General features: G+C 40.2%; 2 protein-coding genes across 7 annotated transcripts in view; one reads left to right on the top strand and one right to left on the bottom strand.

The window, feature by feature from the left end:
• The first annotated feature begins 4,569 nt into the window (after nt 1-4,569).
• LOC122827414 (cysteine/serine-rich nuclear protein 3-like) lies at nt 4,570-13,057 on the top strand. Of its 2 annotated transcripts, none has more exons than XM_044110334.1 (5): nt 4,570-4,853; nt 6,874-7,047; nt 8,229-8,485; nt 8,556-8,867; nt 10,110-13,057. In XM_044110334.1, the coding sequence occupies exons 1-5, from the start codon at nt 4,796-4,798 to the stop codon at nt 11,028-11,030; spliced, it is 1,722 nt and encodes a 573-aa protein (XP_043966269.1). In that variant the 5' UTR covers nt 4,570-4,795; the 3' UTR covers nt 11,031-13,057. The 2 variants fall into 2 exon arrangements, with proteins under 2 accessions (XP_043966269.1, XP_043966270.1); XM_044110335.1 differs by having other exon boundaries at nt 8,556-8,852; nt 10,110-13,051.
• A 5,891-nt stretch (nt 13,058-18,948) lies between these two features.
• Nucleotides 18,949-24,148, bottom strand: part of scn1lab (sodium channel, voltage-gated, type I like, alpha b) — a 37,544-nt gene continuing 32,344 nt past the window's right edge. For all 5 annotated transcript variants that reach the window (XM_044110327.1, XM_044110326.1, XM_044110331.1 and 2 more), the window contains exon 27: nt 18,949-24,057. In XM_044110327.1, coding sequence (XP_043966262.1) covers nt 22,865-24,057 — 1,193 coding nt within the window. In that variant the 3' untranslated portion in view covers nt 18,949-22,864. The remainder of the gene's footprint in view (nt 24,058-24,148) is intronic.

Here is a 24,148-nt window from a genome sequence, read left to right as displayed (position 1 = left end):
GTACTGAGCAGAAGTGGGAAGAAATTGTACTCAAGTAAGACCAGCTCTACTTCAATATCCTACTGAAGTAGATAAAAGTATTCTTTCCCCCACATAACTAGCTATTATTCACCTCTGGAGGGAATGAAACAGAATGCGGTAGCTTTGACCTAAACCTCAATATGGGGTAGTCTGGTTCTGCATGATGAGCACAAGCCTGTTATAAAGGACAACTGGGCCCTCTAGTGTTCAGTTCCCAGAAGCACAGAAGAGACTAACAGTAATCAGATACTTGCATATACAAGGAAAAAAAAAAAAACACAAAATATTTCTACATAACTGATGACATCAAATTAATATGTGGATGCGGCATAACTTTCCTCCAGCTGAAAAGAAACAGAACTGAATTTATTATATTTGGATCTAAAGAGGAACGATCTAGAGTCAGCACACGGCTTCAGTTGTTACAGCCGGAAACTAGAGATCAGGTCTGAAATCTGGGAGTAATGATGAACCTGAAAACTTCAGGGCCACATAAAGATGGTTACGAAATCAGCCTTCTATCACCTGAAGAACATTTCCAGGATTAAGCGGTGCTTTGTCCCAGCAAGATCTAGAGAAACTCATCCATGCTTTTCTTCTGTTGTGCTAATTACTCCAACTCTGTCTTCAGAGGTCTGCCTAAAAACATCTAATCACTCAGTTGCAGCTGATCCAGAACGCTGCTGCTTGCATTTTCACTACAACCAAAAAGACAGAGCACATCACACCACTTCTATAGTCCTTACACTGAGAGAAATGACTTTAAAATACTGTTGCTAGTTTATAAATCACTGAATGGCTCAGCACCACAATACATTACAGATCTGCTGTTGTTGTATCAACTTTGCATTTTAAAACTCAGTTAAATACACTTGAATGCGTGGTTGTTATTGAACAAAATGTGAAAAGTTTGAGTTTGTGATGGAATTTGAAATTTTGAAAATAATTTCAAGCAAGATCCACCTTTTTTCTTAGATGGGTCGTCTTTGGTTTCAGGAGCAAAGAGAACAACAAATCATTGAACAATCACACGTCCGTATAGTGCAAATTTATCTCTGTAACGCATTTAATTTAGTCACATGAGGTTCACTGATTTTTACCCTCTAGTGATATTTACAAGTCCTGCTCCATTACAGAAAATAGTCCAGATCATTAAGCTTTGTTTTTCTGTTTTCCGAGCTGAAGGAGCTCCATGCATCTAACTTTATCTTCCTCTCTATCAGACATGCGTGCACTAATCTGTGGCTGATGCTGCAGCGAGACAGCTGAGCCATTCGTTTAGGTCCCAGCGGTATCAATTACACCCAGCCAGACAGCAGAACCAGGCAGGAGCTGGGAATTAATAATGGCTTCATGACTCAGGCTGGAGCAGAAACACACTGTGAGAAAAAAACACTCACTGAGCGAGAACTCCCCCTGGTGGACGCTAGTCAAACTGGACCGATTCGGATCCTTTTTTTTTTTTTAGAGTAGGTAAAGTCATGTATTTATGTCTATGGAAATAAACAATAATAACTTGAAAAATAATTTGGATGGAGGGGGGAAATTGAAAGCTCTCATGTTCATAAGAAGAATCCATCTCCTGCACAAAAACGCATCGTTGCACATCTACCAATTCAGTTGAAAGGTTTCCTCAACGACAAAATGTGAAAACCAATTTAAAAGTAAAACCTTTTGAACGATTTGGGGGTTATTTTCTAAAACGTCCCGCTGTATTTGTATATAGATTGATTGTTATAGGGTGAAAGTATAGAAAAAGGTAGATAAATGAACACAGGATGAGGCCATTAAGTCGATGTTTAAAACGAGACACATTGTCCCTAGTTTCATCTCAACTGACCAGAGCATCTTCGTCCAGATTCTCTCGTTTTACCAATCCTGGCAACAGTTTCTCCTACCTGAGGCGTGGTTCTCCGCAGCTCCTCCAGAGTTCATCAGGTTTAGACGGTCGGCCACGTCTTCGTCCATCTCCTTGGATCTGTGCAGGACATATTTAGTTTAGACACTGACACACTTTTAATGTTCTTATTTGTAAAATAAATTATATAAAAATAAATCTGTTGTTGATCTATCAGAATTCCCAGTGAATAAAATTGCAAACATTTTTAAGGTGTTGTATATGCTACAACAGCTTTAAAAAAAAGAAGAAGAAAAAAATCACCAACCCTTCATGTTAGACCCACATCACAGCCCCCTCCTCCCTCAAACCCCTTTAGTTGCCTCCCTCCTCCATCTAGCCCCCAGAAACCCCTCCCCCCATGGCTCGTTGCCATGGAAGCTGATTGGAAGGATCGCTCCGTCTCCCCTGCACATCGGTGCCGGAGATGAACAGGACAAATCAGAGAGCAAACCCGACAGGATTCAGCCGAAAACCGAAAAAGCTGTTAGACTCTGAATGAATTTAATGTATCATTTATATTTTATACTCATCTCAACACGCACACGCAACATAACAACAACAGTTTCATCTCCTTAATAACGAGACCTTTTTTTTTTGCTCATTTTCATTTTAAAATCGATACCCTTATTTCTGGGCTTTATTTAAAAACAAAACATGTCCTTATTTTTATTTTTTGTCTTTAAAACGAGGTTATAAAAATGTATTTTGCAAAACCATTTCCTCAGAGTCCGCGCTTCGCTTAAATACAAACAGAAAAAGAAGCGCCGTGTTCGCAGCACACAAACTCAAGGCTGCGCCACTTTAATGAGAGGACATAACATTCCGGGTCCAGCATCGCTATGGCAACAACATGTGTGGGGGCTGAGTGGTTAATCATATCACTTTCATTGACATTGTTGCTAACGTGGATGTTAGTCATACGTTTGATTGGTTACAGCGTTTACATTCACTTCAGACTGGACAATTAATCTGTTGCAAGCACAAACACAAAATAGAGGTGAATTCTGGAAAGTAAGGAAAAGCTTACAGATTTAAAAAAAATGTTTTACTCTGATGTGAAACATGGCGGTGCTGGTGCCATGCTGTGGGATACTTTTCTTTAAGGGAAGCCTGGTTTACTTAGTTTTCTTCACATTTTTCTTTGTAAATTGACTCAAGCTCAGTCAGACTAGATGAAGAAACTCTGAACATCAATTCTCAAGTCCTGCCACACATGCTCAATTAGATTTACACTTGGACTTTGACTAGACCGATCTCAAAAAAAAAAAGCAAGCTACAACTTATTCCAACTATAGTCGTAACCATCTTCTATTAAAACAGTAAGTACTTAGCTTGCTGTAATTGAATACATCAACTAACAAGCAGGTGTTTTTGTTTTGTTTTGTGTTTTAACTGAGAAAAAAAATACTTTTAATCCTAACAATTGTATTAATAAACGTATCAATATTTTTTCCAATGTACACAATAGACATATTTTTAAAAAGATGAACTCATTAAATGCCAGTTAAAAAAATAAAACAAGAAGATGTATAGTTTTGAAGTACATATATATTTATAGTGTAAAACGATAAGTCATGATATTGGGAAGAAAAAGGTAACAAAGAAAAATGCTAATCAGAATGGTAGTGTAATACAAAATGGCAGTTTTAATAGGAGTCAAAGGCTCACAAGATGCAGACATTAAAAAAAACATCTATTCACATTTTATACAATCTGCATTAACAAAACCAAAGGAATGCAAAAATCAAGTCGAAAAATCCAACAGATTTGATCCGGATTCTGCAGGTTCACCATTTCAAATGTAAAACTAGCTAGCTAGCAACCAAGGTAGCCTTAACCAACTAGTTGTGTAATGTAGATGTCTGAGTGTGACTCAAACTTTTGCCTGACAGAAAAATCTGATGAGAAAAGAAAAAATGTATAGAATATATCATATTAAATAGTCTGTTTTGTTTCTTTTTCCTTCTGCTTCTTTATTAATGCTGGATTCTGGATATTTTTCTTGCCAAAGCAACAAGACTGAGTTTATCAACATATGGCTAGAGATGCACCGATCAGATATTAATATCTGTATCGGTCCCGATATTGAAAAGACAATTCTAGATTGGGTATCAGTGACAATGCCATAACGGCCGATCTATTCAGTCTAATTCTATTCTTTGTGCTCATGCTTTATTATTTACAATATATTTAGAATTTATAATTCCACTTTATGAACCAGTTGAAAGGAGATTTGTTACATGTTTGACCAACATAGGCAACAACCTATTGTTTTTGTCAGTTTTGTTATTTTTATTATTTATTTTGCATTGGCTAAGCAAATTAAACTTGTGTTGTTTTTGCATATTAATACGTATAATTTTACATATTTGAACAAGCTCATGAAACCATTGGTGTATTTAAGTGTGGAGTGCTGGGGGAGAGTTAGGAAATACATTTTTAATCTGGTACATTGTTGCTTGTGTTTGATAAAAAGAAAGGTTTGAAGTCGATTCAGCATCGCTTTTCTGTATCTGTACTCTCGCACGCACTCCTTCATTGTATGATCTTGGCGAGCTTGCTTCACCTCTGTCAGGCTCGAGCGCTTCCAGCCGGCAGATGCACTGAGCTAACAAGTCTTTGTGAGGAGCGAGGGAGAGGAAGAGGGGAAGGAGGGGTTGCAAAGCAGGAGAGAATCAGACGGCGAGGAAGCTGACAGCGCAAGCACAGAATGAGGGTGCAGTAGGAGCAGGCAGAAGACAGCGACGGAGGCGGCACAATAGTGCGAGGCGCTGCTGGAAAGAGAGAAATAAGGAAGAGCAGGCATCATGGCAGCGCTCACGGCATCGTCACGGCACATGGGGAGTACTGGCCGCCACTGCTGAACATTGTGTGATGGAGAGGAGAGAGTCGGGAGGACCGCCGGGAAACCAGAAGCAAGAGACGGAAACAGGTCAGTGAAGACGGTCAGAGCAGCGGGGAGCCGAACCAGCTCGGCCTCCGGGAGGTTCGCTTACGTCACATGGTGGCACTGACTTCCATTTGTCAATGAGAAAATCTCATGTCAGTGTTTGGGATGAGGATATGAATGAGGAGTGGGAGGCTGTGCGTGCGTGCATGCGGGCATCAGAAAGTAACGGCGCTCACTCACTCAACGAGGGATTTCGGGCGAAAACGGGTGCATGGATGGAGATGGAAGATTTTAAACATACAACACTCATCACTGATTTATCTACAACGCCGTCGTGCCCTTTCGTTTTCATGTGCCTTCGAAAACATAGGGAAGCACAGGGACTTTGCACTGATAAAGAAAATTGTATAACACTGTAGGAGGCGAGACAAAGCCGGTCCAAGAGGAAAACCTTGGCTCATCATTCAGCCCTGCTGCATGTGATGTAATCCTCAACCAGCCCAATGTCTCTACTGAATAACTTCTTCTGATTGGAAATAAAAACAAACAAAAAGTTGACAAGGGTTCCCCTAAAGAGGCCCCTTTTTACGTCTAACAACTGACTGCGTCTAGAACTGCTGTTTCATTGCTCATCAACGTAGAATAGGATGACATCTGGTTTGCCTAAATCTAGATAAGATCATCGCATCTTTGACATGACTTGTTTTCTATTTGCAAGGCATCGCAAACACGCAAGATTTTTGTGTTGGTTGGCTTGAAAGTAAAGGCAAAATTTTGCATATTACCTTAAGCACAACATCCCCACAGTGAAACAAGGCAGTAGCTGCAACATGGTGTGTGGATCCCGCATAAAAAATGAATCAGCCAATAAATGTCGCTCTTTAAAACTCGGAAAGGTGTTAGAAGAACATGCTGCAAGACTTGATGCTGCAATTTCCGAAGTCGGTTCCAACAAAAATAATGACCATGGGGAAAAGAATACAAATATACTTTCTCTGAAATTATCAGGACTTGCCCACAACAAAATCTGGAAAAAAGTAGAAGGGTTATGAATGTATTTGCAAGGAGTTGTATGGACATAATTCTGTCATGTTTAATTCAGAACATCTACCTTCCTAATTACTTTTGATGGACCGGTAGTTAAGACAAAGTTTGTTTGTTTTGGAAACTCCAGAATTTTGATGTAGAAGCACCACATGGCACATCTATATACCACTACAGGTTTGAATTCACCACAGTTATACAACAGGCAAACAGAAAGGTGTTTTATTATTAGACTGGGTTAGGGTGCATTTCCTTTTCCTTAATTTTGAAACGTCGAAACCAGGAAAGGTTTCTGTTGTTGTCCAGGGTTAAGAGGCCAACTACTATTAGAAAACATGCCAATAAAGGTGCTATATCTCAAACAGATATGCCTTTAGATGCTAAGCAAAGTGTTCAGCAACTGAGGATGTACATTATGTGCAAATAAACATGTTAGAGTTGCAACTATCAGTGCGTGGTAGCTATATTCTACTTTAAGGTCAGGGTTATAGTCAAACTCATTTACTAGAGTTTACAAAGCAAAATTAAGAGTTTTTATTGTCCAAAGCAACAAATTGTATGCTTTTTGAAAATAATGTCATATTTTCAGCATTCTTAACCACATTATGCTCTTTTGCAGCTGTATAACAGTAAAATTAGTCTCTTTTCGCAGCTAATGCTATGTTACATTTGCTAGTGTAATGCTACCTTTTGTTGACCCTGAGTTGTTGCATTTTTGTAACTCAACAGAGCTGCCTTGTGACAGTGATGAAGATATAAAGTTGTGGACTAAAACAAACAAAAATTGAACAAAAGGACACAAAGTGGGTTTGCCACCATTTGCAAGCAACATGCTAGCTAGAGAGATGGGCAGCTTGTTGTGTGCAAAGAAATATGCTTGAATTTAAGCTAAAAGATAAATCGAATTAGTCCAGTATTCTGTCTGAAAGCTTCCAACAAATTAAAAGGCTCAATCAGCTTTTGAAAAGAGTTGTGAAGTTTCATCAATGTGCTTTATGTCAATGTGTCTGTCGCACAGGTGTGACCAGCGGGACCTGCTGCAGGATGAGTGGGATCCTGAAGAGAAAGCTTGAAGAGGAACCCTCCTCTTATTTGTCTCTGCAGGGCTCAGAAGATGACGAGGTTTCCTGCAGCGACAGCGGCAACAGCAGCGATAGTCTTAATAATTCTGTCCCCTCCGGGATTCTAGATCGTAAGATCTCACCAACGAACCTTTCTTGTTTTATTAACCTGATTGGTAAGGGTTTTAAGAATTCAGGAGGCAAAGAGAATGGGCTTTAACAGTGCAGTACATCTGTAGGATACTGTCAAGGAAGTGAACAATTATGAAGTGGAAGTAAAATATTTTATAAATACTTTTTAAAATACTTAACGTACATCTGCTCAAGCTCAACTTACTTGTCCTAATTATTTATACTTAAGCTAAAATTATATACTGATTATATGTAACATTTATTTAATATTTTAACTTTGAGACTTCAAACAAAAATGTAAAGCGATGGTTTGCCCATGAAGAAAAGACAACAACAAAATGATCAAAATTTTGTTGGTTGCGATTCTTTACTTTCTAAACAATGACTATTAATGTTTTGTTGCAAGCAGACATACTTCCAAATATCAGAATTCATCGGGAGTATTAACCAACAGATGACCAAAAAAATAATAATTTTTTTGTTGGTCAATTTGACTGACAGCAACAAGTGGGGGAGGGGAAATGCTACCTTGCTTTTTGCCAACAAACTTTGTTCATTTGGTACTTTGTCTGGCATTTCATTCAAAGAATTTTACGCTTTTATCCATAGCTTCATAGAAAATGTTTTAGTATTTCTCCTATTAAAGATTTGCTGCTTTTGCCGTTTTTTTCCAGACAGTAATGTCTGAGATTTTTCACACAATGCTTTCATTTACTGAAAGGAAAAGGCTCTCCAACCTAACATGAACAGGTGTTATGTTCGGACAATGGGGAAGAGATAGAGGCATCCTGTCAGACCGTCAGTTCCTGAAACCAGACACACACACACGCACACGCACACACACACACACACACACACACACACACAAAACACACGTAAGGTCCCGGTGGGACCACGCACAGGGTAAAAAGATTAGACTCCAACCTTAAAAGAAATTCAGATGAGACAGATGAGAGGGTCGATGATGTCAAGCCATTTGAAAAGAAAGGTTACGAAGCAATTTCACAGAATTTGGGACTTTAGTGGACCACAGTAACACTCAATAATATATTTATGTACAGATATCACAGCACTATAGATACAATACATAAAGCATGTATGTGAAATACCCTTTAAAAACATGCAGCCACTGCTTCAGCTTTATCATTGGCTTGTGTCTCCTTCTATGTCTTACCATTAGCCTCTGTCCAGCAGCAGTCAAAGCGACTACGGGGACGTAATGTGCACTTTGAGAGCGTCACCGTGTACTATTTCAGCCGGCGCCAGGGCTTCACCAGCGTGCCGACGCAGGGCGGCAGCACCCTGGGGATGTCGCCGCGTCACAGCGGGGTGAAGCGCTTCACCCTCAGGGAGTTTGCCATGGAGCAGAAACAGAGCCATAGGAACATGCTGAGGGATCATCTCAAAGAGGAGAAGCTCAACGCCATCAAACTCAAAGTCGGTGGAGCAACCCATCGCCAGGTTACGAATTTAAATACGTGTAACATTCTGGGTTCCGTCTCTTCAGCTAACCAAGAACGGCACGGTGTCCTCCATGGAAGCCGATACTCTGACGCTCGACGACATCTCAGAAGACGACCTGGATGTGGACAACACGGAGGTGGACGACTACTTCTTCCTCCAGCCCCTGACCACCAGGAGGCGGCGCGCGCTCCTCCGTGCCTCTGGGGTCCGCCGCATCGATGTGGAGGAGAAACACGAGCTGCGCGCCCTGAGGATGTCTAGAGAGGAGTGTGGGTGTCGCTGCCGAGGGATATGCGACCCAGAGACCTGTGCTTGCAGCCTGGCCGGCATTAAGTGCCAGGTAAATGGAAATGTGGTGAGGCACATCTATAATACTAAAGTTTTGTAAATGTCTGTCTGTGTATGAAAACACATCGAATATAAAATGACCTCTTAGTGTCAGGAGGATTTGTTTGTTCTTCCTTACGATTAATCACGATGCAATTATCTATGGATCAGTTATTTACAAGTTGGGAGAGAGAAAGTTACGCAAGGGATTAATTACAGATGGCTAACACTTTCAGGCAGATTGACCAGTAGAGGATGTAGCGACATAAAATGTAATTTATATCGAGTTTACAAAAACAGACACAGATAAAATGTTAACACTACTTTTTGGAAAACTAAGAATCCACTTTTTTATTTCCATTAAATAAAGGACTCATGAATAACAAACTGTCATAACTGGAGAGTCCCAGTGAATAACTACTGGATGACAATACATTTAAACAACAACTAGCTTAAATGTTTCATAGACGCTAAAGCAAAAATTGGTTTAAGTCAAGGACTTTTGTATGTCATGTTTTCTTTATAACTGCAATCACAATACTTTTTCTTTTTCAAAATACAAACTATGGACTATATTTAGTCACATGGAGTTAGATTATTGAAAATACTGAATAAACCTGAAATGGATAATTAAAACAATGCTTTAAAACGTTTTAATAGATTTATAGGACTTTCAGTTAATATCTCAAATCCAGATGATAACCGAGGTCACATGAAGGCAGAGATTTGTGGAACAGACTTTGTGTAGATGATTAATTTGCCATTTTAAAAAATTGGCCAAAAAAATTGAGTGTCAACTGAGTAAAAACCACTCCAAACATGTCTTAACAGGAGTTTTTTTCTGTTTAAAAGAAGATTAAAATGATCCTTTCCTTCAAAATTTCCTTCAGAATTGCCACAAATCTAAAACATTGGACAAATCAGGCAGATTTAAAAACTCAGGTCCTCTTTTAGTCCTTTAAGTTACCATAAAACTAAAGGATTATGCTTTTTTATCATGGTACTGCTCTAAATGGCACAGAGGTGATATTATATTGATCCCAATTGTACAAAAAAAATAGCCCAAAAGTGTTTTGCTTCTGAAACAGATGACAAATGGCGAGTAATGGGCGTAATCATATGTGCATCTTTTCCAGTAGCGCTGCAGATGAAATTCCAAATCATCCACAGCAGATTCTGAACTTCTCCCCAACTCATGACTGGCTCTGATTGGCAGCTGCCTCTCCTGTGTGTGATGTTTGCCCCCCCCCCTGCGCCCCCCTCCCTCCAGGTGGACCGCATGTCCTTCCCCTGCGGCTGCACCAAGGACGGCTGCAGCAACGGCGCCGGGCGGCTGGAGTTCAACCCGGTCCGCGTGCGCACCCACTTCCTGCACACCATCATGAAGCTGGAGCTGGAGAAGAGCCGCGAGGAGCAGTACCAGCAGACGGAGCAGCAGCTTGTAACCAGTGGCAACGGTTACCACGGCAACACCACCTTGATCCAGCAGCAGCAGCAGCAGCAGCAGCAGCACAACCCTCAGTCTCTGAAGATGAACAATCCCATCATGCATCTCCAGAGCACGGGTGACTCCGATTCGCATCTAGACGAGGACGAGGAGGACGAGGAGGACGAAGACGACGACGAAGAGGAGGAGGACGAGGCTTACGACGAGGACGGCAGCAGCGTTTGCAGCGGGCTGTCGGACTGCAGCACGCACAGTCTAGAAACTCTCGACCCGGAGGACGCAGAGGAAGACGACGAGGACGAAGAGGAGGAGGAGGACGAAGAGGATGAGGAAGAGGATGAAGAAGATGATGAGGAGGAAGACTGGGACTGTTCATTGCACGGACTGAATCCTCCCTCGTACTCCGTCCCCCTCCCCTCTGTTCTGAGTTACACCAACAGCCCCCTCGGCCTCGGCAGCCCGTTCCACAGCGCCCCCTCCCTGCAGCCCTACCAGCTGGACGGCTTGGCGAGCGACACGCCCTCCTTCCTCGCCGAGACCCTAAACGCTCCCGCGCCCATGCTCCCCTCGGTCGAATGCGCGCTGGAGTCCGAAATGGGCGCCGAGCCGCAGAACCGTTTCTCCGAGCTCGGCCCTGGCCTCCGCAAAAACCCAGATTGTGCTGACTCACAGGCGGAGCGCGAGCCGCCGCCGCCGCCGATGTGTGGAGACGTCAGCCACACAGCGGCATCAGAGAACGCCTGATGAGGAAGGACTGACATGGATTTTTGGCATTCGTCAGAGAGGAAGTGAAAATATGTTCCACCCACTCCCTTACAGATTTTGTTCAATTTTTACTTTTTTTTCTTTTTTGTCACACATACATGCTTCAAGATTAAAGTAACTAGTATCAAACCTGAGTAGATACAAAATGCAGTTCTCAATGATGACGTCATAGAAAGAAACTGTCCAATGAGTCACTAATCATCGAAATTACTCCAAAACACATCAGCACAGGCTGCGTTTCCACTATAAAGGTGCACAAATCTTTGTCTCCATCTCAGTAATGTCGAAAAAACACAACTTCACAATTGTGGTGTTTTCATTAAATAACAAATTAAATGTGTAAATAAGCTTGTTTACGTGATAAGTCATGGCAGCGACAAATCCATCAGGTCAATGCTTAATTCAGCAGTGGTGTCTGAAAAACACTCATCCAAACATCCTCCTCCTACCATTTCCTGTTGTTTTCTTCATCATTCCTGCCAGTAGTAACATCTGGTTGCTGATCATGTGAGAAAAAAAGTGTTTCTGTTGCAGTTTTGCAAAAGACATTTATTTCAATACGGCCGACAAACCACAGCGCAAAGTTTGGGGTTTCTTTTTTCCAAATTGGCGTTTTTTCCATTAAACACATTTATTTTTGTATATTCAAATTGCGCAATTTATAGTCAATGAAAATGCAGATAATTTATTCAGGCAGTCACAGAACATCTGGATATTGCAGCAGGGAACTGGAAATATGAACCTTTCATTAGAATCTTTTGTGGTACTTCCTGCAATAACAAGAAAAGTGACAATAGAAGGTATTTAAAAATATATGACAGTATTTTTTCTGTGATTAGATCTTCAGGTTATGACTTAATATCAAACATGAATATTATGAAATAGGCTGCATCTTGTACTTACTCAGGATATTTGATATCAATATTTCTGGGATAGCCCAAAGTGTGGGGCCAGGGCCATTTTGGCCCTTGAAGTGATTTTGTTTGGCCCGTGACAACATGTCAACAATGGTGAAAATGATTTATGACACAAACAAAAATGGGGAAATGGCTGTTTTTCTTTTAACAAGGCAACAGACTGAAGCCTTATTATATTTTGGATCTTTAAAGACATACAAGTTTTGTAAACACTAACAAACTAGAAAAAAATCTAACTACATTTTGCATTTTAGACTGAATGGATTTTGACACGCCAGTAGTTAAATTTGACCTGGTTTGTCAAAGAATTGGACATCACTGATTAGAGACATGCAAGTTGGACAAAATGAAAAAAGCAAAACAGATAAAAACGGTAAAAAGCCAGAGCCTTTTTCACAGCTCAGTACCTATAGAAATTTGCAGTATTGTTGATAAGTGCACTTTGAGGGACAGTCACTCACTTCAACCCAGAATGCACCGGGAGTTGAGTCAATCGAGGTTGTCCTCAAACCCATTTAAGATTGTGTAATATGACAAACATGGAGAATAAAACAATAACACAGTGGTTAGGTCTGCTACTTTGTATTTGCACTCTATGTTTTACCGTTTGGGCTCCGTTTTCGACGTGTTTGCTGCATGTTTTCCGGTCGTGTCGGCATCTGTGACGAATCAGAGCCGGATTTCGAGGTGCTTGTATTGGTTTGGTATTTTCCGTTGTGCTACTGTTGCTGCCAATGTTTCTGCAGCGCTTATCTGTATCGCATGTGTTCAGTTTTACTGGAGATGTTCCTCGGCGTGCGCGTTCTGTACGATTAAACATCTGTTGCAGGTGGAAAAACACACCTCTATTGTAAAGACACACACCAGTCAATGGTCCTGTCGAGAACTGTGCAGTGCTTTGCGAAAGCATTCGCACAAGTTGAACTTTTTCATATTTTGTCTCAGAAAATGAATCTAGAGACTTCTCATAAAGCTGCAGATTAAAGTAGTGGTGTAAAGGTGACAAAATATGAAAAGGGTTCATGTTATAAATACTTCTGGAAGGTACTACATCTTGAACCCATCATTAAAGTGTCCTCGTTTTCCAACTCTGTCGCTTTAATTTCTTTTAACTAATGTTCTTCTCTCCTGAAACCTATCCAAACTGGCTTCATGCAGCCATGCCGTTTGCTTTCTGAAAGGTGATTTCAAAACAGACTTAGCAGGGTGAATTTTAGGGTCATTCTTTTTATAAAATTAATTTAAGGTTCTTTTGTAGCAAGACTGCTAATACAGTCGTTAGAACTTCCCTCCTTCACACCTGCCAATTCCTCCCCAATTTAGAGAAGATTGGATTGCAGCGGTCAGATACCGGATATGTGGATACGGCAATGCGCAGCTACAAAAATGGGTGGAGGACTTAGTGAATTTGTGATTTTATTTTATTTTTTCTGCTAGGTGTTTGGTTCAACAGAATGTTGAACAGTGGACCACCTCTCAGCCCAAAGTGGCTCAAATCTATTTAAAGGTGATGAAAAATACAGCGCAAACATGATAATTCAAGTAAAACCAAAGGTTTGTCACTGATCATGGCTTAACAAAACTTTTAAATCCAACATGGCTGCCACATGTGTAGGTTAAAACAGGTTAAAACAGTGCAGAACTTGAATCGGCATCTATTCCTGAGAATATTCTTCACATGTTTAAATGTATAAAAGCTAAAAGAAATACCTTGTTATCAACCGCTAAAAGGAGTTAGCTTTGTGATTAGGCACAACATTTAGCAAATCCCAGTTTGCAACTAGACAACCACTTGAATGTGAACTAATTCCAAGTTCATACTTCCAAAAATCAAGACAAAAGGGACACAAGACAGTTTAGGATTAGGCTTATTCCAATGCTCAACATCTTCTTAGGTTATTCTCTTCTCTTCTGAACGACGTAGCTAAGGTTCTAGTCAGCGTTTTGTTGTTAAGTTACATATGAAGTGTTTGAGCAAGGTGTTTAAGCAAAGTTAATATCACACTAACTTTTACATGTTTACCAACAACAAGGTATAAATGCATACTTCTTAGGCTATCAGCATTTTGGATTTAATAGATGAGGATGAGATGTTGCTATTCACACGTCCACCTGAGATTTTCACCATATCGACAAAAGTGTAAGCAACTGCGCACAAATCAGTTGTGTACAGTTTGTGAATCAAAGTTGCGCAAGGAAGTAATTTAAGCGATTTTTGACCTAGTTATTCATTGGAAAAACAATAAACATTCAAAGATGCTGCATAAACATCTCACAGTTGATCCATATTATTAGCTCTTAAGTAAAAACAGTCTTGATGTTTTCTGGCATGGTTTTGCTTTTAGTTGTAGCTAATTTTATAGGTGTTATAACTGTACAGAAAAATCACATTATGAAGGACGTTGTTAAAATGTATTCATTAAGACCGATTGTTTTTTTAATAGCAAATATGATTCATTTTTGATGCATTTAAAAACAGGTTTAAGAGCTCTAACTACGAGATGCTAAAAGTTGTTGACGGTGGACCCCTGTCAACACTAGTTTTAAAGATACTTGTCGTTTAATTAAAAGTATATATATTGATATTGAAAAAAATATGCCAGACTTACCACTCCGGGTTATGTACTGTCGCTGACAGCTGTCCTATTCATTCCTCAAAATGTCGGTCACCCTGTGTGAGTCCGCGCGCACCAATCGTCTGTCTTCATGGTCACCTGTAATCCGGATCAAGTTTTACATGAGTGAAGGATTAGAAAAACCTAACAGCATGGTTAGACAATATAATGTGGTATAACAGCTTCAGAGGCTCTTACACTTTCTGGAAAAAGCATTTGCCCAAGGTTGTACATCCATTCTTCAGTTCACAGAGCTATATCCAGGTAGATAAAATATCGGCAAGTAACCTGTAGGAAGGTTGGCGAGACTTTTAGACTCAAAATATCTCTAATAAAAAGACAGAAGGATAACAACGGCACAGAAAGAAGCAACCAGTGTTGATAGAAAACAAAACTTGAGGAGCTTTGTTGGCACATTACCGTCTGAGTGGATTCCGGTCGCCAAGAGTAGCAGCAGGTGTGGAGTTTTGTTTGGTACATATTTCTCACAAGTCTGTACCGGAATCGAGCCGCGCCGTATTAGTAGTCAAGCGCATCCGCAGTGCATATCGGACGCATGGCTTTCATCAACGCCATATACAGGTCCTTCACAAAATATTAGCATATTGTGATAAAGTTCATTATTTTTTATAATGCAATGATAAAAACTGAACATTCAAATATTTTAGATTCATTGCACACTAACTGAAATATTTCAGGTCTTTTATTGTCTTAATACGGATGATTTTGGCATACAGCTCATGAAAACCCAAAATTCCTATCTCACAAAATTAGCATATCATGAAAAGGGTTTCTAAACGAGCTATGAACCTAATCATCTGAATCAACGAATTAACTCTAAACACCTGCAAAAGATTCCTGAGGCCTTTAAAACTCCCAGCCTGGTTCATCACTCAAAACCCCAACCATGGGTAAGACCTCTGACCTGACTGCTGTCATTGACACCCTCAAGCAAGAGGGCATAACACAGAAAGATATTTCTGAACGAATAGGCTGTTCCCAGAGTGCTGTATCAAGGCACCTCAGTGGGAAGGAAAAAGTGTGTCAGAAAACGCTGCACAATGAGAAGAGGTGACCGAACCCTGAGGAAGATTGTGGAGAAGGGCTGATTCCAGACCTCGGGGGACGTGCTGAAGCAGTGGACTGAGTCTGGAGTAGAAACATCCAGAGCCACCGAGCACAGGCGTGTGCAGGAAATGGGCTACAGGTGCCACATTCCCCATGTCAAGACACTTTTGAACCAGAAACAGCAGCAGAGGCGCCTGACCTGGGCTACAGAGAAGCAGCACTGGACTGTTGTCAGTGGTCCAAAGTACATTTTTCAGATGAAAGCAAATTTTGCATGTCATTTGGAAATCAAGGTGCCAGAGTCTGGAGGAAGACTGCGGAGAAGGAAATGCCATAATGCCAGAAGTCCAGTGTCAAGTATCCAGTCAGTGAAGGTCTGGGTTGCCATGTCAGCTGCTGGTCCACTGTGTTTTATCAAGGGCAGGGTCAATGCAGCTAGCTATCAGGAGATTTTGGAGCACTTCATGCTTCCATCTGCTGAAAAGCTTTATGGGGTTGAAGATTTAATTTTTCAGCACGACCTGGCACCATCTCACAGTGCCAAAACCACTGGTAAATGGTTTACTGACCATGGGATCACTGAGCTCAACTGGCCTGCCAACTCTCCTGACCTGAACCCCATAGACAATCTGTGGGATATTGTGAAGAGAAAGTTGAGAGTCGCAAGACCCAACACTGGATGAGCTAAAGGCTGCTATCGAAGCATCCTGGGCCTCCATAACACCTCAGCAGACCACAGGCTGTTTGCCTCCATGCCACGCCGCATTGAAGCAGTTATTTCTGCAAAAGGATTCCCAACCAAGTATTGAGTGCATAACTGTACATAATTATTTGAAGGTTGACTTTTTTTGTATTAAAAACTCTTTTCTTTTATTGGTTGGATGAAATATGCTAATTTTGTGAGATAGGAATTTTGTGTTTTCATGAGCTGTTTGCCGAAATCATCGTTATTAAGACAATAAAAAACCTGAAATATTTCAGTTAGTGTGCAATGAATCTAAAATATATAAATGTTAAATTTTTATCATTACATAATGGAAAATAATAAACTTTATCACAATATGCTAATATTTTGAGAGGGACCTGTAGATAGTTCCAAGAAGAAGAAAATGTGGACAGTCTCGAGTAATGTCCGAGAAAGATACATGAATAAAATGGCTGCTGTCAGGATCGACCCGTATGAGACAGAGCAGGAAACTGTGTGAAAAAGCTGCCTGATAAAATTTAGTTTACCGTTTAGTGAACATGAGTGCAAACACCAAAGAGGAGCTTTCCAGCCTGAAATTTATTTACACACACAGTGTTTCACTGGCTTTGTATAGGACGTACAGACTCTTTACATGAATAAAAACGTTCTGGTGACTGTATATTTACATACACCTAGGCTACATATATGTCCATCTTAGCTTGCAGATAAACGCTACATTAGCTAAGCTAAATTTGCTAGCCTGGCAGTAAGAACTGCAGTAAATATCACTGATTTTTTTTCTTAATATCACAAAGAGGTGAATACAATATTGCGCACATCCTCCTGGAAGTTTAAATTTCACTTTGAAAGAATTCAAGTTTTAAATGGGGAAAAATATAACTAGAAAAGGGTTATTTCTGCCTGAATTTGGTACATAAGTTAACGGTTTTCTTTTTATTATTTTAGTTTTTAAATTACCAGAATTTGCACTATACCTTTATATCTTTGTCTGTTACTTAACTCTTAGATGGGTCGCAAAGTGCTCATTTTTGGCTGGATACAAAACTTGTCAACGTCGAGACAAACTGAATAGTCAACATACTGTGCTGCGTTTGATTGCACCTCGAACAAACCATATACTGAACCATTGCGCCGGTTCCCATGAGTGTTTAGATCGACATATTGCAACAGTTACTGAAATAATATTTAACTGGATGCTTTGGTGTTAATTATACTTGACAAAATGGAAGTTTGCTCTAAAAGGTATCAAGTATTATTCATAGAATGAACAAAAAACATGATTTTCTCATTTTTATCCAGCAGATGGCGTCTCACTCCTAAAGAACCAACTTCCTGTTGTTTGTCGCTGACATCATGAAACACGAGGGCAGCTAAGTCATTCTTCTTGACTTAGGTGTATTTCTTCATTGCACTGTTTCTAAGTTACATTTTCAAGAACATTCAACTGACTGTTCCACAAACACAGACAGACACACCGCAGGATTCTTGTAGTGATGTTTTTGTGTGAACGAAACATGGTGCCTGTGATTGGATGTTGTTACGCCTTGGAACCTCTAGGGTGCACTGCTGAGGTAACCACAGTCATATGGATCCCATAGGTGAGGTTTGTTTGACCAGCTTGTTTTTAAAGCACTTTATTTATTTTTGGCTCATTGTATAAAGCACACAATAATAAGAGTTAACAGCAGGCGGTGTGTACAATATGAGCAAATAATGTAAAGCAAATACAGCTTTATAATCTTCCAACAATGGCATAGCTTACAATGGATTTCATTAGGAACACGAAGCCACCATCTGATCGCATATAATGCACGTTCGGTAAGGTGTGCTGTGCGTTTGGAAGGGGAAGAAGGGAGCGCCTGTTTGCCTTTTTGTTTGCAAGGTATTATGGGTAGGCAGGCTGCTGATCAATCACAGGCAGCAGAGCTGTGATGTTGGGTCGCTAGGCAACAGGAAGGGAGAAGAAGCAGAAGCGTTTGAAGGGAGCTTCAGGGTGGGGGGTTGTCTCAGCTTTTTGTCCCCGTCTCCTTCCTGCCTGTAACACCAAGCAGCTTCTCCTTCACCTCTTGTCAGACGGAGAACATCTGTACGAGTCTTCTTGAGATGATTTAGCTACCTAGAAATCTAATCATTCTAATAAGAAATAGAAATGAAGATCGAGGTAACATCTCCATCTTAATCGAAATCCGTGATTTGATTAATCAAATGATTAAAGAATCTTACAAAGTATGAAGCCGTTTCACCCTCTGGCAGGGATGATTGACCTACTTTCACACTCCCAGGACGTCTACATCCTCCCTAATATCTTCATGCTGAAAACGCAGTCACATAATAACCCATAGTGCCTTGCGAAAGTATTAAAACAACAAATATTTTCACGTTTTGTCCAGTTAAAATCACAGCCCATGGAGACGTTTTATTAGAGGCAAAGTGAAAATTGTGACGTAGAAGTCTCACCTCCCAGTTTTTTTAATGTGAAAAAATGTTACACCTAAATTTTGTTGGCCTATCACAAAATGACAAAATGCCTCTTACCTCCTTCCGTCATCGCTCTCTCCATCAAATGAATGCATCTGGCATGCGCAAAAGGTTTTCCAAAATAGGTTTTATTTTGGAATTCTAGATTTTGCGTTTTGTTGCCACATCTTTGGTTATAACAAAAAATAAAAATAAAAATAAAAAATAAATAAAAATAGTCACTTGTCACATTTTGCAAATCGATACATAGGTGTAACATGAGATTGAATCACATTAATGACCCTGACTGACCTCTAAAGCAATCGCATTTCATCACACTCCGGGACGTCGATGAACTCAAATTAAAAAATTCCAAAAGGAAGGAGAAAAGTAAATAAATAAAACAAGGATTTACAAAAAATATGTTCTTTATTCTTTTGGCTTGAAAATGATATCATCATGTGAGCGGAGAGTAGTCACTTCCTGCATGCAGTTCACTAGAACACTACAAGCGCAATGAGAGATGGCTACGGACTGCTTCATGGTTCCTATCTACAGACATGGAGACCAAACATGTGTTTCATCAGGTGTTACAGTGCAGGAAAAGAAAAAAATAAAATAAAATCATCTTATAAAAAAGAAAAAGAAATCAGAAATGAAATGTGAAGGCGTGAAAGTGCACTCATATCTACATTAAAAATGTTATTTATAATCGGCTGCACACAAACACACTCGTTCAAGTGAGAGATGGACGGTGACATTCTCGCCAAGTCTCGCGCAGATACGAACATGTACGACAGCCACGCGTGGAATTACATAGCGGTGGGGATAAAAAAGTGCTCTTACATCAAATGTAAGTGTGATGCATACTGTGGGCCCAAATAGCTATAATATTTACAAACCAAACCACTACATTAAAAACCACTTGCTTCTCAATTGAAACAACATGAATGGCATACAAACATTTTGTGATTTACAGCTTTTAATTGCGTTATATTGCCATGTTCTAGCTTGAAAGCAGGTAGAAAGACATTTTTTTTTCCTTTGTATAGTTTGTTTCTTAAAGACATTTTGTTTACAGGAGCTCTGTGGGATGTAGAGAGCAGGGGGGCCGTGGAGGCTAAACGGGAGCACAGTGAATGCAACACGACAGCGGGTGAACGAGTAGGTCAGAGTGTTGCCTTAGAAGACAGATTTTTGGGGAAATTCGCTTAACTTTGCTGCCAAGAGATAGATGAACATATTAATACCACTCCTGCAATGGCACACAGTGGAACCTTTTGTAGGGAAAACAACTAAATACGTTCTACTTTGAAGTACATAAAAAACTACTATTATCCATTAAGGTCTGGTCAACGTATCTGGTACGAGTTGCATCCACCTATTGCTGAGAGGTCTTGTTTCAGTATTTCTTGTCAACATATGAGAAGGTGCCAAAAGAATAAAAAAGCCAAATCTCTGTCAACAAGATGTGCAAACTAAATTAGGAAGACCCATTCTTAAATGAACAGAAAATTGCATCTCAGCTGCCTCAGGTGCTGGGCCGTTTTCACCAGTTTGCCATTTTGTACCCAACTTCTATCCGGGTACGAAACGAGCTGCGAAAGAGCGGGTGTCTCACACCAATCGTGTTTTAATTTGCTGCTTTGACAATCAAGCATTTAAAGAAACTTTTTATAATTTACATACATATAATTTACAGAGTCTACTGTCAGGAAATCAGAAATGTTTTGGTTTAGATTCTCTTAGGCAAAGAGTCTCCAAAACCAAAATCAATGGAAGAGTGATACAAAATCTTGAGAAACTAACATACATTTAAAATAAATTAGTTGTCGTATTTGTACTTTTTCATTATTATAATTTCTAATTATTCAAAAATATCTAAGCAGAAAGAAAAATAGATGACTACACAATGGATCAAGCATATTTGTTGAAGGGTTCAAAATGGAAGAAGGGATGACATGGTTCCGAAATAGCATAACAAGGAGTTGACCACATTCCTAGCTAACTCTAGCAACTTTAAAAAAGGTCAATGCTTGAAATAACCAAGACATTTTTACTAAGATGATCTTCGGAAAACACAGCTCAGCTGCTATTGGTCAGTTTGCCTTTAATTTTTTTGCACCATTGGTCTTTAACCACAAGATATTTAATATGTAATATCAATCCGTGCCCACCAGGGGTACGTTCGGTATCCACTTGAACAACCCAGAATCTACTTATACTCTAATGTAAGGAATTATAGCTATTTGACTCCAGAAAATAATATCTCGACCGATTTAATTTGGTCCAAACGAATCCATAAATGTTCACACACATTTAGTCATCCATGCATGTCGTGTGTTTGATATATTCTCTATTTCTCCCCTTTATCTTTAAACCGCATTCACACTTTGAACACTACTCAGAAGACAAAAGGACCTCTTCTATGTGTTTCCGATGAAATTTAGTTTGGATGGTAATATAAACCACAAGATATGCAGTTATGCTAATGACAATAGCAACATTTGTCACTCATTAAAAATATATCCACAAGTGGTTGAGCCGTATATTTGACAAAATTCTTGATTGTAGCCACAGTCTGAAACACGAATACTAAACAACGCCACAAAACATTTATCAGCAGTTCCTTACTGCTGATAAGGTAGCTAGTACTAGAAACTAGCTAGCTAGTTAGCAAGCTGGTTAGCTTGCTAACTAGCTAGCAGTTCTTAGAAAGTATCTTTTTACTGTTTAGAAAAGTGGATGGTGGTCTTCTTCTTTTCTCAACAACAACTACAACAACAATACCGATGATGAGAAGTGTTACACATTCAGCACTGAACCTTTTGACAATCTCAAAGTATGAAAATATGATTCAACTGACAGTTTCCATAAAGCAGATATGCTAATGAAGGGAATCCATTATTGCGGTGAGTTTAGAATGGCTCAAAACAATCCATAGTCGAAACCATTACAAAACTAAAGGACACAAAAAGAAAAAAAAAAACATTGTGGTGTATGAATATCAACACTTACTCTTAAGGACAGACACATAGTTTGACATAAAGACTTGTTTAGTTGTTTTTTTTTTTACATTTAGATTAAAAACAGGCACTCTGATCAGATCAACAGTCTGATTTAGGTTGGATTCTGCCAGACAGACGTCAGATGGGAACACTCCTGGACATAGCTTACCTAGAAACGGAGTCTAGCCTAGGCACAAGAGTGGTGCCAATTGTATCATCAAAATCTTGGCAAAAAAGCAACCAAGAATATTTCCCAAGTTTCTTTAATTGTGTCTTTTTTCCTCCAGATTGCATACATTCAGCTTCTCTGTTTTTAGAGAGGGATTTTCCTACTGAAACTGGAACATGGCATTAGACAGTGATTTTAGCAGTCACCAATGGGACACCAGTGATTACAAGTTATTCACTCATTGCACTTCATCGGTATGTTCCAGTTTCACATACTGTATGAGCCACGAGCATTTTGGTACTGACCCTGCACTGTGCGAGTTTCAGACAGTTGTAGTTTCCAGCATCAACTTTTTCTGCCCTTGGTGATTGTACGTGAGTGAAAGCAGTAGAGACATTCTCAAAAATAAAGTAGAAAACATTCTTTTTCATAAAAAAAAAAAATCCTGAACAGAAACAAAAGACAATGCAGAGAACTTGTTAAGTGATACAGCAATTTTTCAATTCAAGACACTGGATTTATAGAAGTAGCAGCAGCACTAGCTACAGACAAATTAACAGTACACTCAAGTGTCAGATAGTAACGACAACCAAAATAGAAATCACAAGCGTTTTGCAGAGAGGCTGCACTATGTTCCACTCAACCTCTGGCAGTGTCTGCTGGATAACTTTCTTCCATTTTCCTTCTCTGGGAAGAACCCACATTTCTGTATTTATTATAACAGCGCTCCCATTCTGGGCCTCCCTGGCACAGCGATCCTCATCTCCACACAATCAATGGACAAGCACACATCTATCTACCTCCTCTAGAAGCTGTAAACAAATTTCCCCCATATAAATTGATGCATTGTTTGTTCCATTTTGTAGAAGTCTATTTTTTTCTGTCTTTCAAGTCTTTCCCTTTGTTTTCCTTTTCACTGGTTTCTTTTTCGTATTTGTCCTTGTTCGACTTTGTCACACTGTTGTAGGAGGGTGGGGAGGCGGTAGACGGAGTCATGTCTGTTTTGTCTGAGGTGGAGTTCTCGTTGAACTTGCTGATGACCATTACATCCTTGTCTGGGTCACGGACGCCCTCCTTTAGCTTCTCTTTGTAGAGAGCGGAGGCCTTTTTCATGGCCTGTTGGATCATGTATCGCCGGAAAGCTCTCTGGATAACTACGGCCGACATTTCCTCCTTCTTGCGGCGCAAGGTAGTGGTAATTGGCTCATAGGACACTTTAGAGGGGTTGGAGGCCATGAAACGCTCCTCCATTTGTCCACGCAACATGTCCATCTCCCCACCTTCGCCCAAAACTCGTTTGGTGAAAGCGAACAAGATGTCTAGGCAGTGGATGCGTTCGCCGCTCACCATTGGCAGATCCATGGCTATGAGCTGGATCATGTTGGGTTTGGGAATGCGAAGCGGTGGATCGAGGGCATCCGCAAAGTCAGAGAGCTTGTTGTACTCCACAAACTGAGTGGCATCAGGATCAAAGCGCTCCCACACTTCGTAGAACATCTCAAAATCGTCCTCGCTCAGTGGTTCGGCGCTCTCCTCAGTGGCCACGCTGAAGTTCTCCAGGATGACGGCGATATACATGTTGACCACAATCAGAAAGCAAATGATGATGTAGCTGACGAAGAAAAAGATGCCTACTGAAGGGTTACCACAGTTGCCTTTGTAGGAGTTTCCAGGGTGCTCTATCTTGCTGTCACAGTCTGGCTCTCTTTTGTTCAGTATGGGCGCCAACAGGCCGTCCCACCCAGCTGATGTTGTGATCTGGAACAAGCAGATCATGCTGTTCCCGAAGGTCTCAAAGTTGAACATGTCGTCGATCCCTGACTCTCTCTTGACATATGCAAAGTTGGACATCGCGAAGATAGCATAGATAAACATAACCAAGAAAAGAAGAAGGCCAATGTTGAACAAGGCAGGGAGTGACATCATCAAGGCAAAGAGGAGCGTCCGGATGCCCTTGGCACCTTTTATAAGGCGGAGGATGCGGCCTATCCGGGCGAGTCGGATCACTCGGAACAATGTTGGGGATACAAAGTACTTCTCGATAACTTCGGATAAAAACATACCTGCAAAAGGAAAAATGATCAGAATGATCCAAGCAATTTAAAAAGAACGAAAATCTATGAAAAAGTCAAATAAATCTGAATATTCTCTTAC

The sequence above is a fragment of the Gambusia affinis genome, linkage group LG24 (assembly GCF_019740435.1).
Source record: "Gambusia affinis linkage group LG24, SWU_Gaff_1.0, whole genome shotgun sequence".
In the NCBI taxonomy this organism is placed as follows: Eukaryota; Metazoa; Chordata; class Actinopteri; order Cyprinodontiformes; family Poeciliidae; genus Gambusia; species Gambusia affinis.
Note: the sequence above shows the minus strand (reverse complement) of the source record. Positions and strands in the feature narration are given on the sequence as shown.